The following is a 17,036-nucleotide window of genomic DNA, read 5'->3' on the forward strand; positions in this document are numbered from 1 at the left end:
TATCTTTTCACTAATGAACCGCCTCGCCAGCGAATTGTTCAGTTTTGAAGCGTTCTCTTGAGAATAGTTTATAAACGATTTCAAACATAGAAAAAAAACTGTACAAAGTTCTTTTTACCGTTCTTTTCATGCTGTCTTCTCCTATGATGAGGCGATTGCTTGGCTATTATGCAACTGGATTTTGATTATCTCATATTTCAAGAGCAGAATGCACGAGTCGAGAGCATTGGTGCTCTATTTTTTTTCTGAGTTACCATTAGTAAAATTTTTGTTTTTTTCTTAATTACGAAAGTTGACTATTTGATTGTCACCGTTTTAATTTATTCTTCTGCATTTCTGCCTTTGATTCATATCTTTTAAGACTAAAATTCTCCACTTGGTCAAACCTTGCCATGTTAAGAATTACGAAAGTCGAATCTGTTACTTTGGTTGAATCCTCTATACAATTTCGTATGCAAACATACAATGTTTCAATAAGATTTACGAAAGTCGAATCTGTTACTTTGGTTGAATCCTCAATACAATTTCGTATGCAAACATACCATGTTTCAATAACTATAAAAAATGTGGAATGAAAAACTATAATTAAACATACCGCGCACAGTACTGCAACCGAACTAGTAGATACGGAAGGGCCTGGGATGAATCGCACGCCCGTCCTTTCTGATGAAACTTCTTGTGGACTCCACACGGCGTAACTTTCGCTCCAGCGAGGGATCCACCGTTGGTCCCGGTGCCAGCGACAGAACAATACATTCGGCCGGTAGCGAGAGGGATGCCGTGAGCGATGATGGGCGGTGCAGTGTTGCCAGCGATACAGGACCATCGCCATAGCCCAGTTCACGAGCCAGTTCGACGCCTGACATGCTGAAAGCCATTTTTCGCACGGAACGCTTGGCAGAAGAGAACAGAACGCAGTCTTGGATGTAGTTCTGGATCATCACGAGCAAACATGTGACTATTCACTAGGGTTCACAGCATGATCAACTACGCGAAAAGCTAGATGAGAGTTTAAAGTTCGCTGCGATAATAACGTCGAGGTGTGAAAAAACTTACGGGTTCGCATTGTTCGACTTGTATCTACGGTAATAATTGGCGCAATAGCTACGCATGGACTTTTGTCATCAGAAGTCTTCATAACCAACGGTACAAATTGAGAGGTAAACACATTGTTCCTAGCAAATAACTTGTGAAGCTGATTCAAGAAACAAGGGATTATTATAGGTACTAATGTTCGAGTAGTGTGCTTACCTATGAGGACTAGAACTACTGTTTGGTGCGATTTAAGATAGCTCCAAATTCTATTGGAGTTTGTACAGTCACAGTTTAATAGTGTTTGGAAGCCGTAAAGCCGTAAAAAAACAAGAATGGTATTATTAAACAAATAGCGTGAATTTGTCATAATGTTTTGCACTTTATTTCTCATTCATTCTAGAAGACTAAGTAATCATAAATAGTACAATTTTAGTAGTTTTGTAGTATTATATTGGTACACTTCATTCAGTATGTTAGCTATTTGGTTGTCATTTCGATCAATTTTCGAGCTCACCATCAAGCAATTGCGGTTACATGGTCCTACGCCTTTACAAAGATAAATATAAATATATCTTTTCATCGCAGCTTCCCTTGGCCGCTCAATCGTGAACAATATGTGTTGATTGCGTTTGTTGTGTGTAACACTAACTAATTTGCCTTCAATACAATCATATTTATGAAATACAATCATTAATAAGAAAGGAAATCGTCCAACGCATTCGCTAAACTGCTTCTGTATTTGTTCTAATCTGATCTATCGACTAGAAAACACTCTCGGTATGAACAAATTCTGTCCAATTATAACGATAATGTTAACAAAAAGCAATCAATAAAGTTGAATAAATTGTCACCTTTTTTCTGTTTTCAAATAAAGGATATCCGTCATCTCATATAATACCATCTACAAGGTTTTCAATGGTCGCTGGAAAGCTAGTTAACTCAAAAATGTGTGGCGAAAAAATGATTACATCTAAGATGAAGTTATCGGTGCAACAGCTACAAAGTTTTTCGAGTATGTGTGTTACCATTGCCCATAAAAGATACAAAACTTATAACTAATTAACAGGACCAAGTTTGAACTACTGCTCACACTTTTAAACATAGGTTTCTATTTGTATTGGCATCTTTAGTTTGTCCTAATCGCAAAGTTTTGACTTAATAGTATAAGTTCTTGTCAAAATCAGGAACCGGAGACTAGAAAAAAACAAAACAAAAATCAGAGGAAAACCAACAAAATGAATAAAATGTAGTGCACAGGAACAACGACCAAAGGTGAAAATAAAACAACACAAACATCAACAGGAGCAAATATTTACTAGATATAATGAGTAACTTACACACTACTTAAATTCTATAGCAGATTATTACAGTGTTAGCTGTCTATCGTGAAATTTGATGCGGCAACGTATGATTTCAGGATGTGTCATCAACAGTTTTGCACCTTAATATATTTATCCATCTCTACTGTCGAATTTGCCACATTTGAATATGTCTACAACAAAGATTTAAGCGGGAAATGAATATGGAGATAACAATGTGTTCGAATACAACCGCAAATCAAATTTCCAAATATATTAGGAAATGTACTGTTTTTTTTTAACAGCAGGCGTATGTGCGTTTAATTACCTAGATGTTGTTTAGCAGTTGCATGTTGTTGAGATGCAAGCAGCAAACAAAAAAGTAAGCGAAAAAGTAAATATTGCACTGCTTTTAAATTATTATAATATCTTCACTTTTTTGCAGAATTTGGACCATTCTGATGTTTTGTGGTTGTCTCCACTCCATTCGCATAATGTAATTTTTGGGAACTAGGGCATAGGGTCACTAGACATGAAGTAAGAATATAAAAGCACGCATGAGGTATATAGTAGGCATCTAAGGTGGACACTTTTGTTAAGACAGTAAAAGTACATTCGGAGTACAGTCCCTATACAGTTTACAGTTTGGCGGAGAGCATTCGAAAACCAATTTAAACTGTTATAACGAGAATCAGTCGTTTAGAATCTCCATTGACCGCCAGACTAGTAAAATATACAGTGACTATAGTTCAGAAAGCCCTTCGGGAGGAACGTTTCGGTACCACCGCCAGATATAACGAGAACGATACCAATAAAAAGCAATAGTGCTACATTCCGATTCGGAATTTTACCTTCTGTTTTTTTATACACAGACTTCGCAGCCGACTGTTTAGTGTACAGGACAATTGCGGGGCCTACGACAGGCTTGTAAGGCCGACATCGTACCTTGAGACCATCTGGGAGAAGGATTCCAATATTTTACTTCAATTTTTATGTATGGCGACAGACCGATTATCGATCCAATACCGAATACAGAATACGTGCCATTGACAATCGGTCTTGGGTTGCTATTCCCCAGTCACTCCTAATACTCCGTGGGTATCGAAGGTGAGGACTTGACTTTAATCTCTGTTCGACTTTTGTCGGATAAATTAAAGTAAACATATTATAGTAAACAAATCCTCGTGAACAGCACACATCTAACGGGTGCAAGGTCTTACCAAGAGGCAGCCTCTATCGGGACGCCTGCTAAATATAACCCTGGCTGGTCTCTCCTTCGGTATTCTAGCTACAGGGTCCGGTAAATGAACTGATACATTATTTCAACAATCATTATTACGTTGCACACGAGGATTGCATTGGACGACCCCTCATCGCTTTATTTACATTGTGTTTTAGTCGTCAGTGGATGTGCGTTACTTTTGTAACCATCAAAGCGAAGAGAACCCAACTCTGGATTGCGGTCCTTTTTCCAGGGTACATTCCAAATGACCGACGAGTACTCTTAAATTCTATGAACTTTACCGTCTGGGGTATGTTAAAGGCAGAAGTCTGCTCTAAAAAACATGTAGGTTTAGAAGTTCTGAAGCGGCACCTGGCTGTAGTCTGAGATAAAATACCACAAGAGCGTCTGCTGTGAGAGGTTGTATTCCGGGCTCAAGGTCAAGTTGAATGTTGTTTTATTTTGAGTTTTACTTTTTTATTTTTTATTGTAGCACTTCAATTACCGGACTCTGTTCATGCCCAGCTCACTGAAGCCTGTCGTATTTTTTTCAGTTTCTCGTGGAATATGAATATTGAGAATAGGTTATGTTTCCATCTATTTCTATTACCAAAAAATCGAATACCCTCTTAATCCGTCCGCAGTTACGAACGTATTTCGGTTGATTACGAAATCTGTAGAAGACCCTGTGTGCGGCCGCTATTAGCCTCTTTATCTTAAGGTTAATATCTGAGAGTAAATATTATTGCCGCACTCCATCAATTTCTCAGGTAAATGAATTCGTCGACTAGTTCAAATGAATTCTCATCCATCACCACCAGCACCAGCATTTGACGGGCCACTACGCTCTCTACCAGCCACCATGCACTTCGTTGAGGCAGAGTTTATGACAGCTTTCCTCTTGATAGGTTCAAAGACCTCTTCCTCCGTTCTACGCTAAGTACCAATGATGTCGGTGCCATTTCCCTGCACGCCAGCCCTCCGTATAGCACCTTCCAATACGGTATTGAACATTAAGTTTGACTTAATGAATCATAAGCTGCCTTGAAGTTTATGAACAGATGGCGAGTCTGTAAGTTGCATTCTCGAAAATATTCAAGGATTTGGCGCAAGATGAATATTTGGTCCGTAGTGAAGCGGCTTCGAAAACCACATTGGTTTTCGCCAACAAAAATTTCCAGTAACGGCCTTAGTCTGTGGAACAGGATGCAGGAGAGAATTGAATTTCGTATATAATACCACTGTTTTTATGCATAGCAGCAGCACAAAATAACAAACATAACACTTTGATCAAATTTTTAATAAACTAATCTTTCGGATGATACCAGTAATTTACGTTAATAACACTAGTACCATCTGCTGCCGTGTTTGCGCTACGTCTTGTATGTCGACATCAGCGCTAGCGTACGTGCATATGTCAAATTGAGAACCATAAAATATGCATGAGATTGCATGACAGCACCCTAGTCGGTGTTGTCGCGCGATGTCTGTCATTCGATAGGAACGTTTGTTAGTCTGTGGTAGCAGCTTTTGATGAACATCATAACTACTACTCAAGCACAGTGGGTTGAAATCATATTCATCAAACACTTTTCATAAAATAAAAAGCCATGGAAAAGACTGATTTCCACAATCATTAGTTTAACGAACGTTTCAACCAAACCAAGAACGGCAATCGAAAAATTCAATTTGAACAGGGTTCACAATCTTATTAAATGTGAGTGTTTTAAAATTTCACGATTTCGACTGCACCTAAAAACAACTGTTTCGCCTTTATCTCGTATTTATAGCGTGCTTTAATTTTCTTAAGATTGAAAAACGATGAAAAAAAGATCCTCGGTTAAAAACTAAGCAATAGAAAGAAATAAATAAAAAATGTAGTAACTTTGATGATCAAACAACGATCAAATTGATCCCCGGAAGTATACGAAGGAGAACTGTTTGCACAAGCCTCCTAAACCGAACGATCTCATCAGTTCTCAGTTGAGGCGAAACGGTGTTGAAGCCACAAATGGCCGACTTCGAGCCAAAAAAGCAAAGCGCTGGTGCTACATTCCGATTCCGAACTCGACCTTTTGTTTATTATACACAGGCTTCACTGCTGTTTAATGTACAGGACAATTGCGAGGCTAGCGCTACGATCCTACTGACACTAACAGTCTCTTCCGAGCCGAGAGCCGAACCTATGACGACTGGCTTGTTGGGCCAGTACCTTGTGACCAACTTGATGGTATGCCGACTCCGAGCCATTACTTCTCGAAGTCGGCCGTTTGTGGCTTCAACACCGTTTCACCTTAATCGAAAATAAATCACATACAGGGTGGCAACATGGGAGTGATACACGTATTCGAATGCCCCTCGTTGTATTTTCTGTCACAACATGTCAAACATCTGAGCATGTTTCGAAAGAGTGTCATGTTTATTGTTTATTCGGAATAAACACAGTCAATTTTCAGTTCTGCTGTCAAGAAAATTGCAATGGATTCAAATAGAGAACAAATAAACCCTTATTAACTTGCACCTGCAAGGATTAACTGACATCGATATCAGGAGGAAGCTGTCACATCCGAGTTTAAGCAGACTATTCGTCTACATGACCATCAAGCGTTTCAAGGATAAAGACACGGTTGTTCCCAAGAAGAAACCTGGTAAAAAAACGGAGTGTTCGTGCTCCAGCAGTCATCAAAGAGCGAAGTGAAGCGTGTGAAATGAACATGAGCCACATTTTCATGCAACATGTTATCAAACAGGACCTTGGATATTCAGCTTTCAAGAAGCTTAAAATTCACGGATTAACTCGTATTATTGCCGACAAGGTTGCTAAATTTCGGTTGCTGCTGGAGGCACACGCAGGTCACAACATTATTTTTTCGGACGAAAAGTTGTTTACTCTGAAGACAACTTTGAACAAGCAAAATGACCGTGTTTATGGAGCATGTAGTCGTGATATACTGATAAAAGAGCAGTCGACAGATATCAAAATGCTCTGATGGTTTGGGGAGGTATATCGACCAAAGGAAAATTACCATTGCTACTCATTGACAGGGGTGTGAAAATAAACAAGGAGAACTACTTGCAACACGTTATCAAAGGCCATTTGCATCCTTGCGCTAAAATGCTTTTCGAGAAAGACAGTTTTGCTTCCAACAAAGTTTAGTACCAGCGCATAAGGCATTGATCATTCAGAAATGGTATAAGCAGAATTTGCCTTGTTTCATCAGTTTATCTGGATAGCCTGTATCGTCACCGGATTTGAACCCGCTAGACTTCAGTATCTGGGGATACATGCTATGAAAGTTGAACGACATTAGACATTTGAGTTTGTACACATTAAAAAAACGTTTGGAGAAGATTTGGGACGAAATGCCGAACGAAGTTGTACGTGCGGCTTGGAATGACTTCGAAAAGCGTCTACGGGCCGTTATCAATCACAAAGGTGAAAGGTTTGTACCAAACTAATTCGTTGTAATTTTACTACTTATAGATGTTGGAAATGAATTCCGAAGAGAAATGAAAACTGGTATGAGTTTTATGACAGAAATAAAGTGTATCACTTTCACCCTGTAAATTAAACATTGAGCCACATCTAGATAGAAACCCGTTCAGAGAAACAGAAGAAAAATATAACGAAGGTTGTCAGTTTCTTATGGGAACAGTTTTTTGCTATCGTAAATAAAATATACATGAACTCGGGCTTGTACACATAGTTTCTCATCAAAATATTACATAGGACTGGCAACCCTACCCAGGTTGTACACGTAGCACAATAACCAACAGGCTGTTTCCTTTCCGCATACACGTTCACGCTTCTAGCGTAGACATGGACGTTTGGCAGTCTCTTGGAATTATCCGAAACAAAAATGCAAATGTTCATAACATTGATTATTCAATAGAAATTTGAAAAATCAAAAATCTTAGTTATTGATAACCTCCAAATTAACGAACATTTCAATTATCAGCAAACACTTGAATGATCACGAAAAAAATATTTCTAATGCTGCATGAGTTTATGGTGCGTTAACAGTGCAATGTTAGCCTTATTTCAATACCATTATTTATTTAGATCATTCTGAATATTAGCTATATAAGCAACCGAAAACATTTGTTAGAAAGGCAACGTCTCGAATCGAGCTAAATTTCACATATTTCGGTTATCCGGTACTCTGTTCAGTTTTCAAATGAAAGGAAGCATAAGTAGCCTGATGCTAGAGGGTTGAGGTTTGTGCTTATATGAGGACTACCTAAGATGTAAATTGTTAGTACAAAATTTTGTAATCTGATGCAAAATGACACACGTTAACTCGAAATATACTACGGCTAGCTAATGATTACAAATACATTTGCATCAAAAATCATACAGTGCTCCGAAAAAACCGTTTTGGTGCTTGCTGTTAGTAATCGTGTACGAAAAGCGTGGCGATTATTTAATTAGTAGTGGGCGGTGCAGCTGCTGCATCATAGGCATCTTTATTGCTGGCATCGTCCGGTGTTGGACTCTGTAAATTAATGAAACATAAGAAAAAACTATGATTGCTCTATTAAAAAACACACGAGTTCAATGTTTCCACGCCTACAGAGATCGATTCATAGCTCGAGGCACATTTGAAATCAACATGAGAAAAAAGACACTCTTGCCGACACTATGTACACAAACTATTATGGTACACACCAGAACAATTGGAAAAACAGACTTACGGAGTTATATATAATAACTCAAACATTTCTCAAGACAATATTTCTACATTCCGTCTTGCTTACTGTACGTGGATCGGTTTTGACTTAAGTGGTCTCAGTAAAACTTGTACAAATATTCCTACGAAGCGAAACCAGAAACAAGCAAAAAAGCTCAATTAAAATGAGATGATCGGGGTTCAGAGAAACATAATGCAGGATAGCGCAAATGCGACAAATCTACTCGCAATAAGATCAATTACTTATTACCAATTACTCCAATTAGTCGATAATGGTCTCTAGCTATAATAATTTATTTTGGGAAGATTCTAACAATTTTAAAGTCGAATAGTTTGACGCGATACACTAGGAAGCCAGCTCAATTTCGACGACAGACATGAGGCGCGGCAGAGCGAATTGTCTGCCCTATTACGTTTTTAGTACAAAAGGAACTCTCTAGAACTGGACTTTACCTGAGTCGGTGGTGTCGGCGCGATAGGATGATCGATTTGCTTCAAGTATTCTTTGTCGTCGAATATCTTGATGTCACCACCACCTGGCTTGTGCTTGACGTTCTCAAGTGAGCCCACCTTGCTTTCCGCCTTAATTTCCAGCTTTTGATTGACTATCTAGAATGGGGAAAATAAACGAGAAAAGGGTTTTAACATTTACTATGACATCAGTTGATAAAGTTAGGCTCAATTGGTATTATTGGCTCCTTCATAGATTTGCCTACCGGAGTTGAGAAGCATTTTTACTAGGTTGTACAAAGTCTTGGTGCTGCCGTGCTGGTGCGTGGTGTCAGTGCAGAACATCCAAGCAGAATTGGCGTGGTATGAAGTGATTAATATATATTTAGCCTACGTCAAATACCAAAACTTTGTTGGTTTATGTGTTTCGTGTATTACATGATATGTAGCAAATGAATTTTTTTTTTGTGGATAATCAGTAAATGAGAATGGTCCCAATACTTTTCTATAAGTACAATAACATTCGCAGAATAATACCACCCTAAGTGACTGGATCCCTACCCCTTCAGAAAACTGTCTCACACTCTATTCCACTGCGCACCCACATTGTACAATTCTTCCAAGCAAACAAAGATCGTGAAACAAAGTACACAGCGGACCATTTTGAGAGTTTTAATGTACCGGTATTCACCGTATACCGTATCCTAACTTCCATGGCAGTAATCCGGAAGATGGATATAGGCCGTTTGATGGAGATAATGAATAAGAAAACGCTTCGCTCCCTACACAACCTGTTCAACAACAAGGATCCGGTCAACGAGAAACAGCCGGAAAGTTCCGTTGTTCGAAGTCATACATCTGCAAGACTTTGAAGAAGGAAGAAAAAGTGTGTAGAAAGGAAACCAGATCCCCAGAATACACTGTCGATCAAATCCAAACCGTGAGATCCCAATACCACTAGATGATTGGAAGTATGGCGAAAAGTCTTTCATTCTGGACTACGAAAGCTACTTTTCTCTATTGAAGTCCCAAATGCCTTAAGCGACCGATTCTACTCTATAGACAAATGCACTATCCATTCAAAAGCGATGTAGGGGAGCCACTCCTATATTCATCTCATCGCTTTAATTTGTCCAATTTACCGTCAAATTTGACTATTATATCAAAGTAAAAGTAATTTTAATTTAACATCTCGATTTCGTTGAGTGCTCAGAAGTTTTACTTTGGAAAAATGGTAAAATGTGACGGTAAATTGAATAAATGAGAGCGATGAGATGAATATAGAAGCTCGATTTCGAAAAGTGATCTGAATTGCAAGATAAACAAGTTGCTCACGTAATTTTTTGAATTTATTTTGGAGCATTTTTTCTCAGATTTCGAAAGATGGTGTCAGATTTAAAACCGGTGGATACGAACTTACTCAAAAACACGTTTTTTTATAAAACCCAAGATGGCGGCCAATTTTTTTCCTACTTCAAATAAAAGCCCTATCATTCCTCTTCAAAACGACGTTTTGGTTGTAGAGAGTTTAATGACAACCAATGAAAAGGTCAAGAATTGCTCAAAATACAGTTTCTTCAAAAACCGTTTGGCTCCTTGGTACCCAAGGGATCCATCAATGTGAATTAACCAAAGTAGTTTTCTCGTTTTTTCGCTACTTTCAATCATTCAGACACAAAAAAAAATCTTTCTGAAATAATAGTAAATTTTATACTCATAGGCAAAACGATTTGAGCGCTATCAATCTTTGAACATACCTGAAGTACTTTAAAGCAACAGTAGAAAAATGCAGAATATTTTGATAATTACATATGAGGGTCCGCGTAGGTACGAGCAGCCTTCAAAATCTCTTTTAACGCCGTCTACGCGAATTACAATTTTCGATTTAACGCAAAACTAAAAACGACTGCGCGACTTCTGGATTTGAACTTTCGAACGTATTACGCATTTTCTTGCGAACTGAGTTACGTATAATAGTTCTCTTCATGGAATTGTAATTTGGCGCGTCCTCTACAGGGAACTGCAATTGGCGATATTGGCACGGGGAACGAGATTTCGATAAGACTTTTTCTACTTGACATAATAAGTCCCTCTTAGAATTACCCTGGCCAGAGAGAAACGTTAGGTGTAGCCTCAGTCCGGGGAATTGTAATTTGGCGATATTGGCAGGATAGAAAGAGACTCGGTATAGTAGATCAGTAAGCTTGAAACGAAAGGGTAAATTCTCACACACAAGCACGGATATCAATGAAAAGCGTATCATTCACTTCAGTAGTGATACTGCCGATAATATGAAGTGCGGAGTACAGAAAACACCTGGGCAATATCACAATAGATCAAATGTCTCTGGTCGCAGTGATGAGTACACACAGAGGAAAAAAATTCCCTCTATTTTTTGTTGACTCACATGATTTTTCATATAGTAATTTGTGAAAAAAACTGGTGTAATCCGCGATAAAGTATTCTCTAATACACCGGTTCTCAACCTGGCGCACACGTACCCATAGGGGTACGCGAAAGCCCTCAGGGGGAACGCGAAAGGTAAATCAATAATGGAGGACAAAGCAATTTTTTTCAATAATACTTCATTTATTGTTCAAACTTGCTCTTAAAACATGACTGTAGCAATCAAACAAACCATAGTTCAATTTAAAACCTGAACTAGACTACCACAACATGATCAACCACTACTCTCTTTATCTGCGGGAGCATTCCAAGCCAGGGGGTACAATTGATTTGGAAAATATTGCCAAGGGATACGCGGACAAAAAAAGTTGAGAACCACTGCTCTAATAAATCAATAGGAACATTTTTCTGGACATTTTAATTTCAAACATATACAAAACAAAATGTAACAGCTGTTTTGATCTTAATTTGATCTTTGAGTTTGTTTTTGCGAACATCGGGTTGAAAAGAGCTAAAAAAATCCACAAATTATTGTTATTGTTTTGATACTCATTTCTGATATATGTGCATGAAGTAAATGAGTCTTCTACCACCTCAGTGCTGGTAAAAGGTAGAAACATTACACTCGGAGAGCAGCTTGGCTTGGTTCTCGCAAAATGGGAGAGAATATTGGTAGATAATATTGTGGTAGCTTAGTTCACGTTTCAAAATAAATTAATTTTTTGTATAACTTATTTAGAGTGTAATGTTTACACGTGCAAGTGATTATGTGTTTCGACAAAGAAAAAAAGGCAAGAGAAAGAAGTGCTTTGGCCGCCATTACTCCCTTGGAGGCTTTCGCGTACCGTAAAACGGGGCGAATAGAAACAGTCTCCGTCATATTTTACAGTGTACAAAAATATTATAATGTCTAGTCGGTTAAGCGAAATACGTTATGGACGTTTTCCAACATAACTATTTATCGTGATAAGTACCCCTTTCAACTCTAAATGTCTCTAGAGGATGATTTTTAACGCCTTTTGCTAGCCGGCAGCACTGGTATGTAATGGTGTCCAAGCATCACTTTTATAAGTCAAAGTTATTCAGTATGCTATGCCATTTTATTATGGAAAGACATACAAACGAACGAAGGTATAGCCACATCTAACACAAACGGGAAAAATTTTGTTACTTTAGAGCAACATTTTATTACTTTTTGTGTCTTATGGACGCGCATTAGACAAAAAAAAAGAACTTGTATGCGTTTCTGCAGTAGAATATACAACCAAGAGCCACAATGCATGTGTACCGAGTCTTCACCCACCGATTTCTATTGATGCTGGGATCTGGTTCATTTTTGTCTCCTTTATTCACACATACGCAGAAACTCTCCTGTAGCTTTCTTGTATCAAATGTCGGATTAGAAACACCACTGTTTCGTTCCCCACCCTTTACTTTGGAATCAAGATAGGTATGTAATACAGAATAACCAGAGTTTCCGGTGAAGCGAATATGGGTTATAGACGATCCATTAATTATGTTACGCAAAATTTGGAAAAAATTAACTCCCCCCCTCCCCCTTGTCACAAGCTGTCACAACTTCCTACACCTACCCCCCCCCCCCCTTAATTACGTCACGTTTTTATACCCCCTCCCTCTTCTTTGGTAATAATTGATTGAAAATCGAGAAATTTGTTACGAATGCATTTTTTGTTGATAAGAACGATTTACTTAAAGAAAAACTAGAAAAGGCGTTTAGTTTTTAGTCCAAGGATGCTGTTAATGGAGTCGCATATCGACGACATAGAAGGCCGAGGCAATAACTGCAGCATCATAGCTGGTTTTTAAAAGACCATCTATATTCAGTTCCTTTTCTTCAATCAATTCGCAATCCAAATCTTCTTCACATGTTACAATAGCCAAGCATTCTTTTTTAAGTTTTGTCACAATTTTTATATTGATTGGATTGCGAGACCCTTAAAATTAATGAAATTGCGCTGTCATTCATAAACGAACATGCTCGGTAAAACAGAATTAACGAACATTATGCTGTGGTTAGGTATGTGACTTTTTTATTTATTTTTTTTCGAGTTGAAACGTGATGTCACACTCAAGCTAACTCCCCCTCCCCCATATGTCACAAAATGTCACAATAATCGAGCACCCCCCCCCCCTCTAAACGCGTGACATCATTAATGGATGGTCCCTTTCCTAGATGGGCACGAGTTTTGTATAATCAAACAGGTCCAAATGAGCTTCATGACGCAACGAGTGTGTTTCAACATCCGCTTGCAAGATACCAAATCTTTGTGTTTTTCCCTAACGCAATTTACAGATCGTGATGTGATATGAAGCATATGAAATATTGTTTGCAATTGGCGATTTAACGCAAAACTAAAAACGAACGTACGACTTCTGGATTTGAACTTCAGAACTAGGAAAATGATGATAAATTTAATACTTTGCCCAGGCTGATATACACAAGAGACTGTTTTTCGTGTGATATTTGCGTAAAATGGATGTTCTTGGCGTCAAAAAGAATACAGCTGGTTAGAAACTTTCAGCAGCATCTAGTATACTGCTTACTGTCAAGAAAATACATATGAAATTGCAAATATATGAGATCCGGTTTCGTTTCCAATTTGGGGTTATGTTTTTACAGGAGGGGGTAGGTACCTAACGTGTTGGAATTGCATTTCCTTAGTTTAAATCTACCGTTAAGTAAAAAAAAGTTCTAAATTTTTGAAGTTTTCTGCTACGTTAACTCGTGATAACTCACTGCAAATAGAATCTTGATAGGTTAAAATGTTGAAGGTTTAAAATGAGTTTATTTGACACGGCACGATACATTTTCTGTTTCACTGAGCCAAGTACAATTCGTATTGATTCTACGTTAGCAGGGAAAAGAGGGAGGCCTTTTTTTATTCTCGCGGCCGACTACGTGGGGATTTAAGGTGAGAGGAGGGGAGATACAATTTTGACTTAAAACTATTTTGGAACTTTGTTTTTCAACTGGTAGAGCAATTGTATTCTTGTTTGTTGTGGGTTCAAAATATTTGTGTAAGCATAGATGCGGGCTCTTCGTTTCCGTGTCTTCTGCATAGCATATTTGTATCCTTAATCTGACAAATAGACAAAGAAAATTTTAAATTTCAATGTCAGCGTTTTTCAGAAAGCAGTATAGCTGTGTTATGTACTGGAGATCACCGCTTCCCAGAATGTCTCTAACGGGTACGTTCGGTTGTTTTCCTCGGGCCCGAAGGGAATCTATAAGCTCGGACCTAACACCACAGTATTCGGTACACGACCAAACAACATGCTCGATGTCATGGTAGCCATCGCCACAAACGCAGTGATTACTGTCTACAAGCCCTATACGAAATAGATGCGTGTTTTACGTGTAGTGATTGGACATAAGTCTGGACATCACGCGAATGAAGTCCCGACCGACATCCAACCCCTTGAACCATGCTTTCGTCGATACCTTAGGAAAAATGGAATGTAGCCACCGTCCCAGTTCATCTGAGTTCCATGATGATTGCCAACTGTTGACTGTTCTCTGACGCAAAATGCTATAAAATTCATCATAAGCAATTGGTCTTTCATAAATATCGCCATCAATAGCACCCACCTTAGCTAAAGAGTCAGCCTTTTCATTACCCGGAATCGAGCAATGAGAAGGGACCCACGCTAAGGTAACCCGGTAATTTTTATCTGTTAAAGCACTTAAAAACCGCCGTATTTTCCCCAGGAAATACGGGGTGTGCTTCACAGGCTTCATCGATCGCAGAGCCTCAATGGCACTGAGACTATCTGTGAAGATGAAGTAGTGGTCTATGGGTAGGGTTTCGATGATTCCAAGAGAGTACTGAATAGCAGCAAGTTCTGCGACGTACACGGAAGCAGGAGCATCGAGTTTGTAGGAGACGGTAAAATTTTCGTGGAAAACACCGAAGCCAGTGGACTCATCTAGATTAGATCCGTCAGTGTAAAACCTTTTATCATAACTAACATGTTTAAACTTATTGGAAAAAATCTTAGGGATCTCTTGGGGTCGCAATTGATCCGGGATACCAGAAATGTCTTGTTTCATGGTGGTGTCGAAGAATATAGCATTATTAGAAGTATCTAAAAGTGCGACATTGGAGGAATCGTATCTTATTAATATTAATAATATTAATATCTTGAGCCATATAGTCAAAATATAAAGTCATAAATCTGGATTGAGATTGAAGGTCGACCAACCTCTCGAAATTTTCAATTACTAATGGGTTCATAACTGTGCATCGAATTAGCAACCGGTAAGAGAGATTCCAAAAACGATGTTTCAACGGAAGAATACCCGCTAACACTTCAAGACTCATCGTATGGGTCGACTGCATGCAACCCAAGGCAATACGCAAACAACGATATTGTATTCTCTCTAATTTTATAATGTGCGTGTTCGCGGCGGAGCGAAAGCAGAAACAGCCGTACTCAAGAACTGACAATATCGTTGTTTGGTAAAGCCTTAGAAGGTCTCCTGGGTGGGCTCCCCACCAAGTTCCGGTAATCGTACGAAGAAAATTAATCCTCTGTTGGCATTTTCGTGTCAGATACCTAATATGACAAGCCCAGGTGCATTTAGAGTCGAACCAGACCCCGAGATATTCAGCGACTAAAACCTGAGAGATCGTTTTACCCGTTAGTAGGAGCTGCAGCTGAGCTGGGTTATGCTTCCTAGAAAAAACGACCAACTCAGTTTTCTCCGGAGAGAATTCGATACCCAGCTTAAGAGCCCATTCAGACAAATTGTCTAAGGTATCTTACAATGGTCCTTGCAGATCGCTAGCCTCACTACCAGCAATTGATACAACGCTATCGTCTGCAAGTTGCCTTAGCGTGCATGAATTTGCAAGACATTCATGGATGTCATTGACGTAAAAATTATATAAGAGAGGACTTAAACATGAGCCCTGGGGAAGGCTCATGTAACTAATTCGGGAAGTTGTCGAATCGCCATGTGAGAAATACATATGCTTTTCTGATAACAAATTGAGCAAAAAGTTATTCAAATTTGGTGAAAGTCCCTGCGAATGAAGTTTCGCGCTTAAAACTTCTACAGAGACAGAGTCAAAAGCCCCCTTAATATCCAAGAACGCAGAAGCCATTTGCTCTTTCCGAGCAAATGCGAGTTGAATTTCGGTAGAAAGCAACGCTAGGCAATCGTTCGTCCCTTTGCCCCGGCGAAAGCCAAATTGAGTATCTGAAAGTAAACCGTTTGTTTCGACCCATTTGTCTCACCGTAAGAGGATCATTTTCTCCATTAATTTCCGGAGGCAAGAGAGCATCGCAATCGGCCTATATGAATTGTGATCAGAGGCAGGTTTCCCGGGTTTCCGAATAGCAATGACTTTTACCTCTCTCCAGTCATGCGGAACAATATTTAGCTCAAGAAACTTGTTGAACAAATTCAACCAGCGTCTTTTTGCAGAGTCGGGTAGATTCTTCAACAGGTTGAATTTTATTCTATCTAACCCTGGAGCCTTATTGTTGCACGACAGGAGAGCCATTGAAAATTCCAACATCGAAAATGGAGGCTCTTCCGTAGTTACTAATAACGCGTCGCGAAAGGTTTTCTGTTCCGGTACAGAGTCCGGACAGACCTTTTTGGCAAAATCGAGTATCCAGCGATCTGAATACTCCTCACTCTCATTCGAAACGTCACGGTTCCGCATGCGCCTGGCGGTATCCCAAAGAGTGCTCATCGCTGTTTCCCTCGACAACGCGTTTACGAGCCGCCGCCAGTACCCGCGTTTTTTCGCCTTTACTAAGCTCTTCATCTGCCTGCCTAGTGCCTCGTACTTTCGAAGTAGGTCGACAGTGCCGTACTCCCGGTAGTCCTTATACGCCGCGGACCTTCGCGCGTACAGCTCAGAGTTCTTTCTCCCACCATTTGTTGGGAGGGCGCTGTCT

At 39.2% G+C, this 17,036-nt stretch overlaps 1 protein-coding gene across 10 annotated transcripts in view; it reads right to left on the reverse strand.

The window, feature by feature from the left end:
* LOC129718322 (uncharacterized) overlaps positions 1-17,036 on the reverse strand; it is a 99,923-nt gene that overhangs the window by 15,639 nt on the left and 67,248 nt on the right. For 3 of the 10 annotated variants that reach the window (XM_055668983.1, XM_055668987.1, XM_055668984.1), the window contains 2 exons: positions 8,700-8,855; positions 596-893 (listed from right to left, as the gene is read on the reverse strand). In XM_055668983.1, coding sequence (XP_055524958.1) covers positions 618-893; positions 8,700-8,855 — 432 coding nt within the window. In that variant the 3' untranslated portion in view covers positions 596-617. Of the gene's footprint in view, positions 1-595; positions 894-1,390; positions 8,052-8,250; positions 8,369-8,699; positions 8,856-17,036 lie in introns of those variants that run through there. The other 7 variants (XR_008726870.1, XR_008726871.1, XR_008726869.1 and 4 more) reach the window with 6 other exon arrangements.

The sequence above is a fragment of the Wyeomyia smithii genome, chromosome 1, assembly GCF_029784165.1.
Source record: "Wyeomyia smithii strain HCP4-BCI-WySm-NY-G18 chromosome 1, ASM2978416v1, whole genome shotgun sequence".
In the NCBI taxonomy this organism is placed as follows: Eukaryota; Metazoa; Arthropoda; class Insecta; order Diptera; family Culicidae; genus Wyeomyia; species Wyeomyia smithii.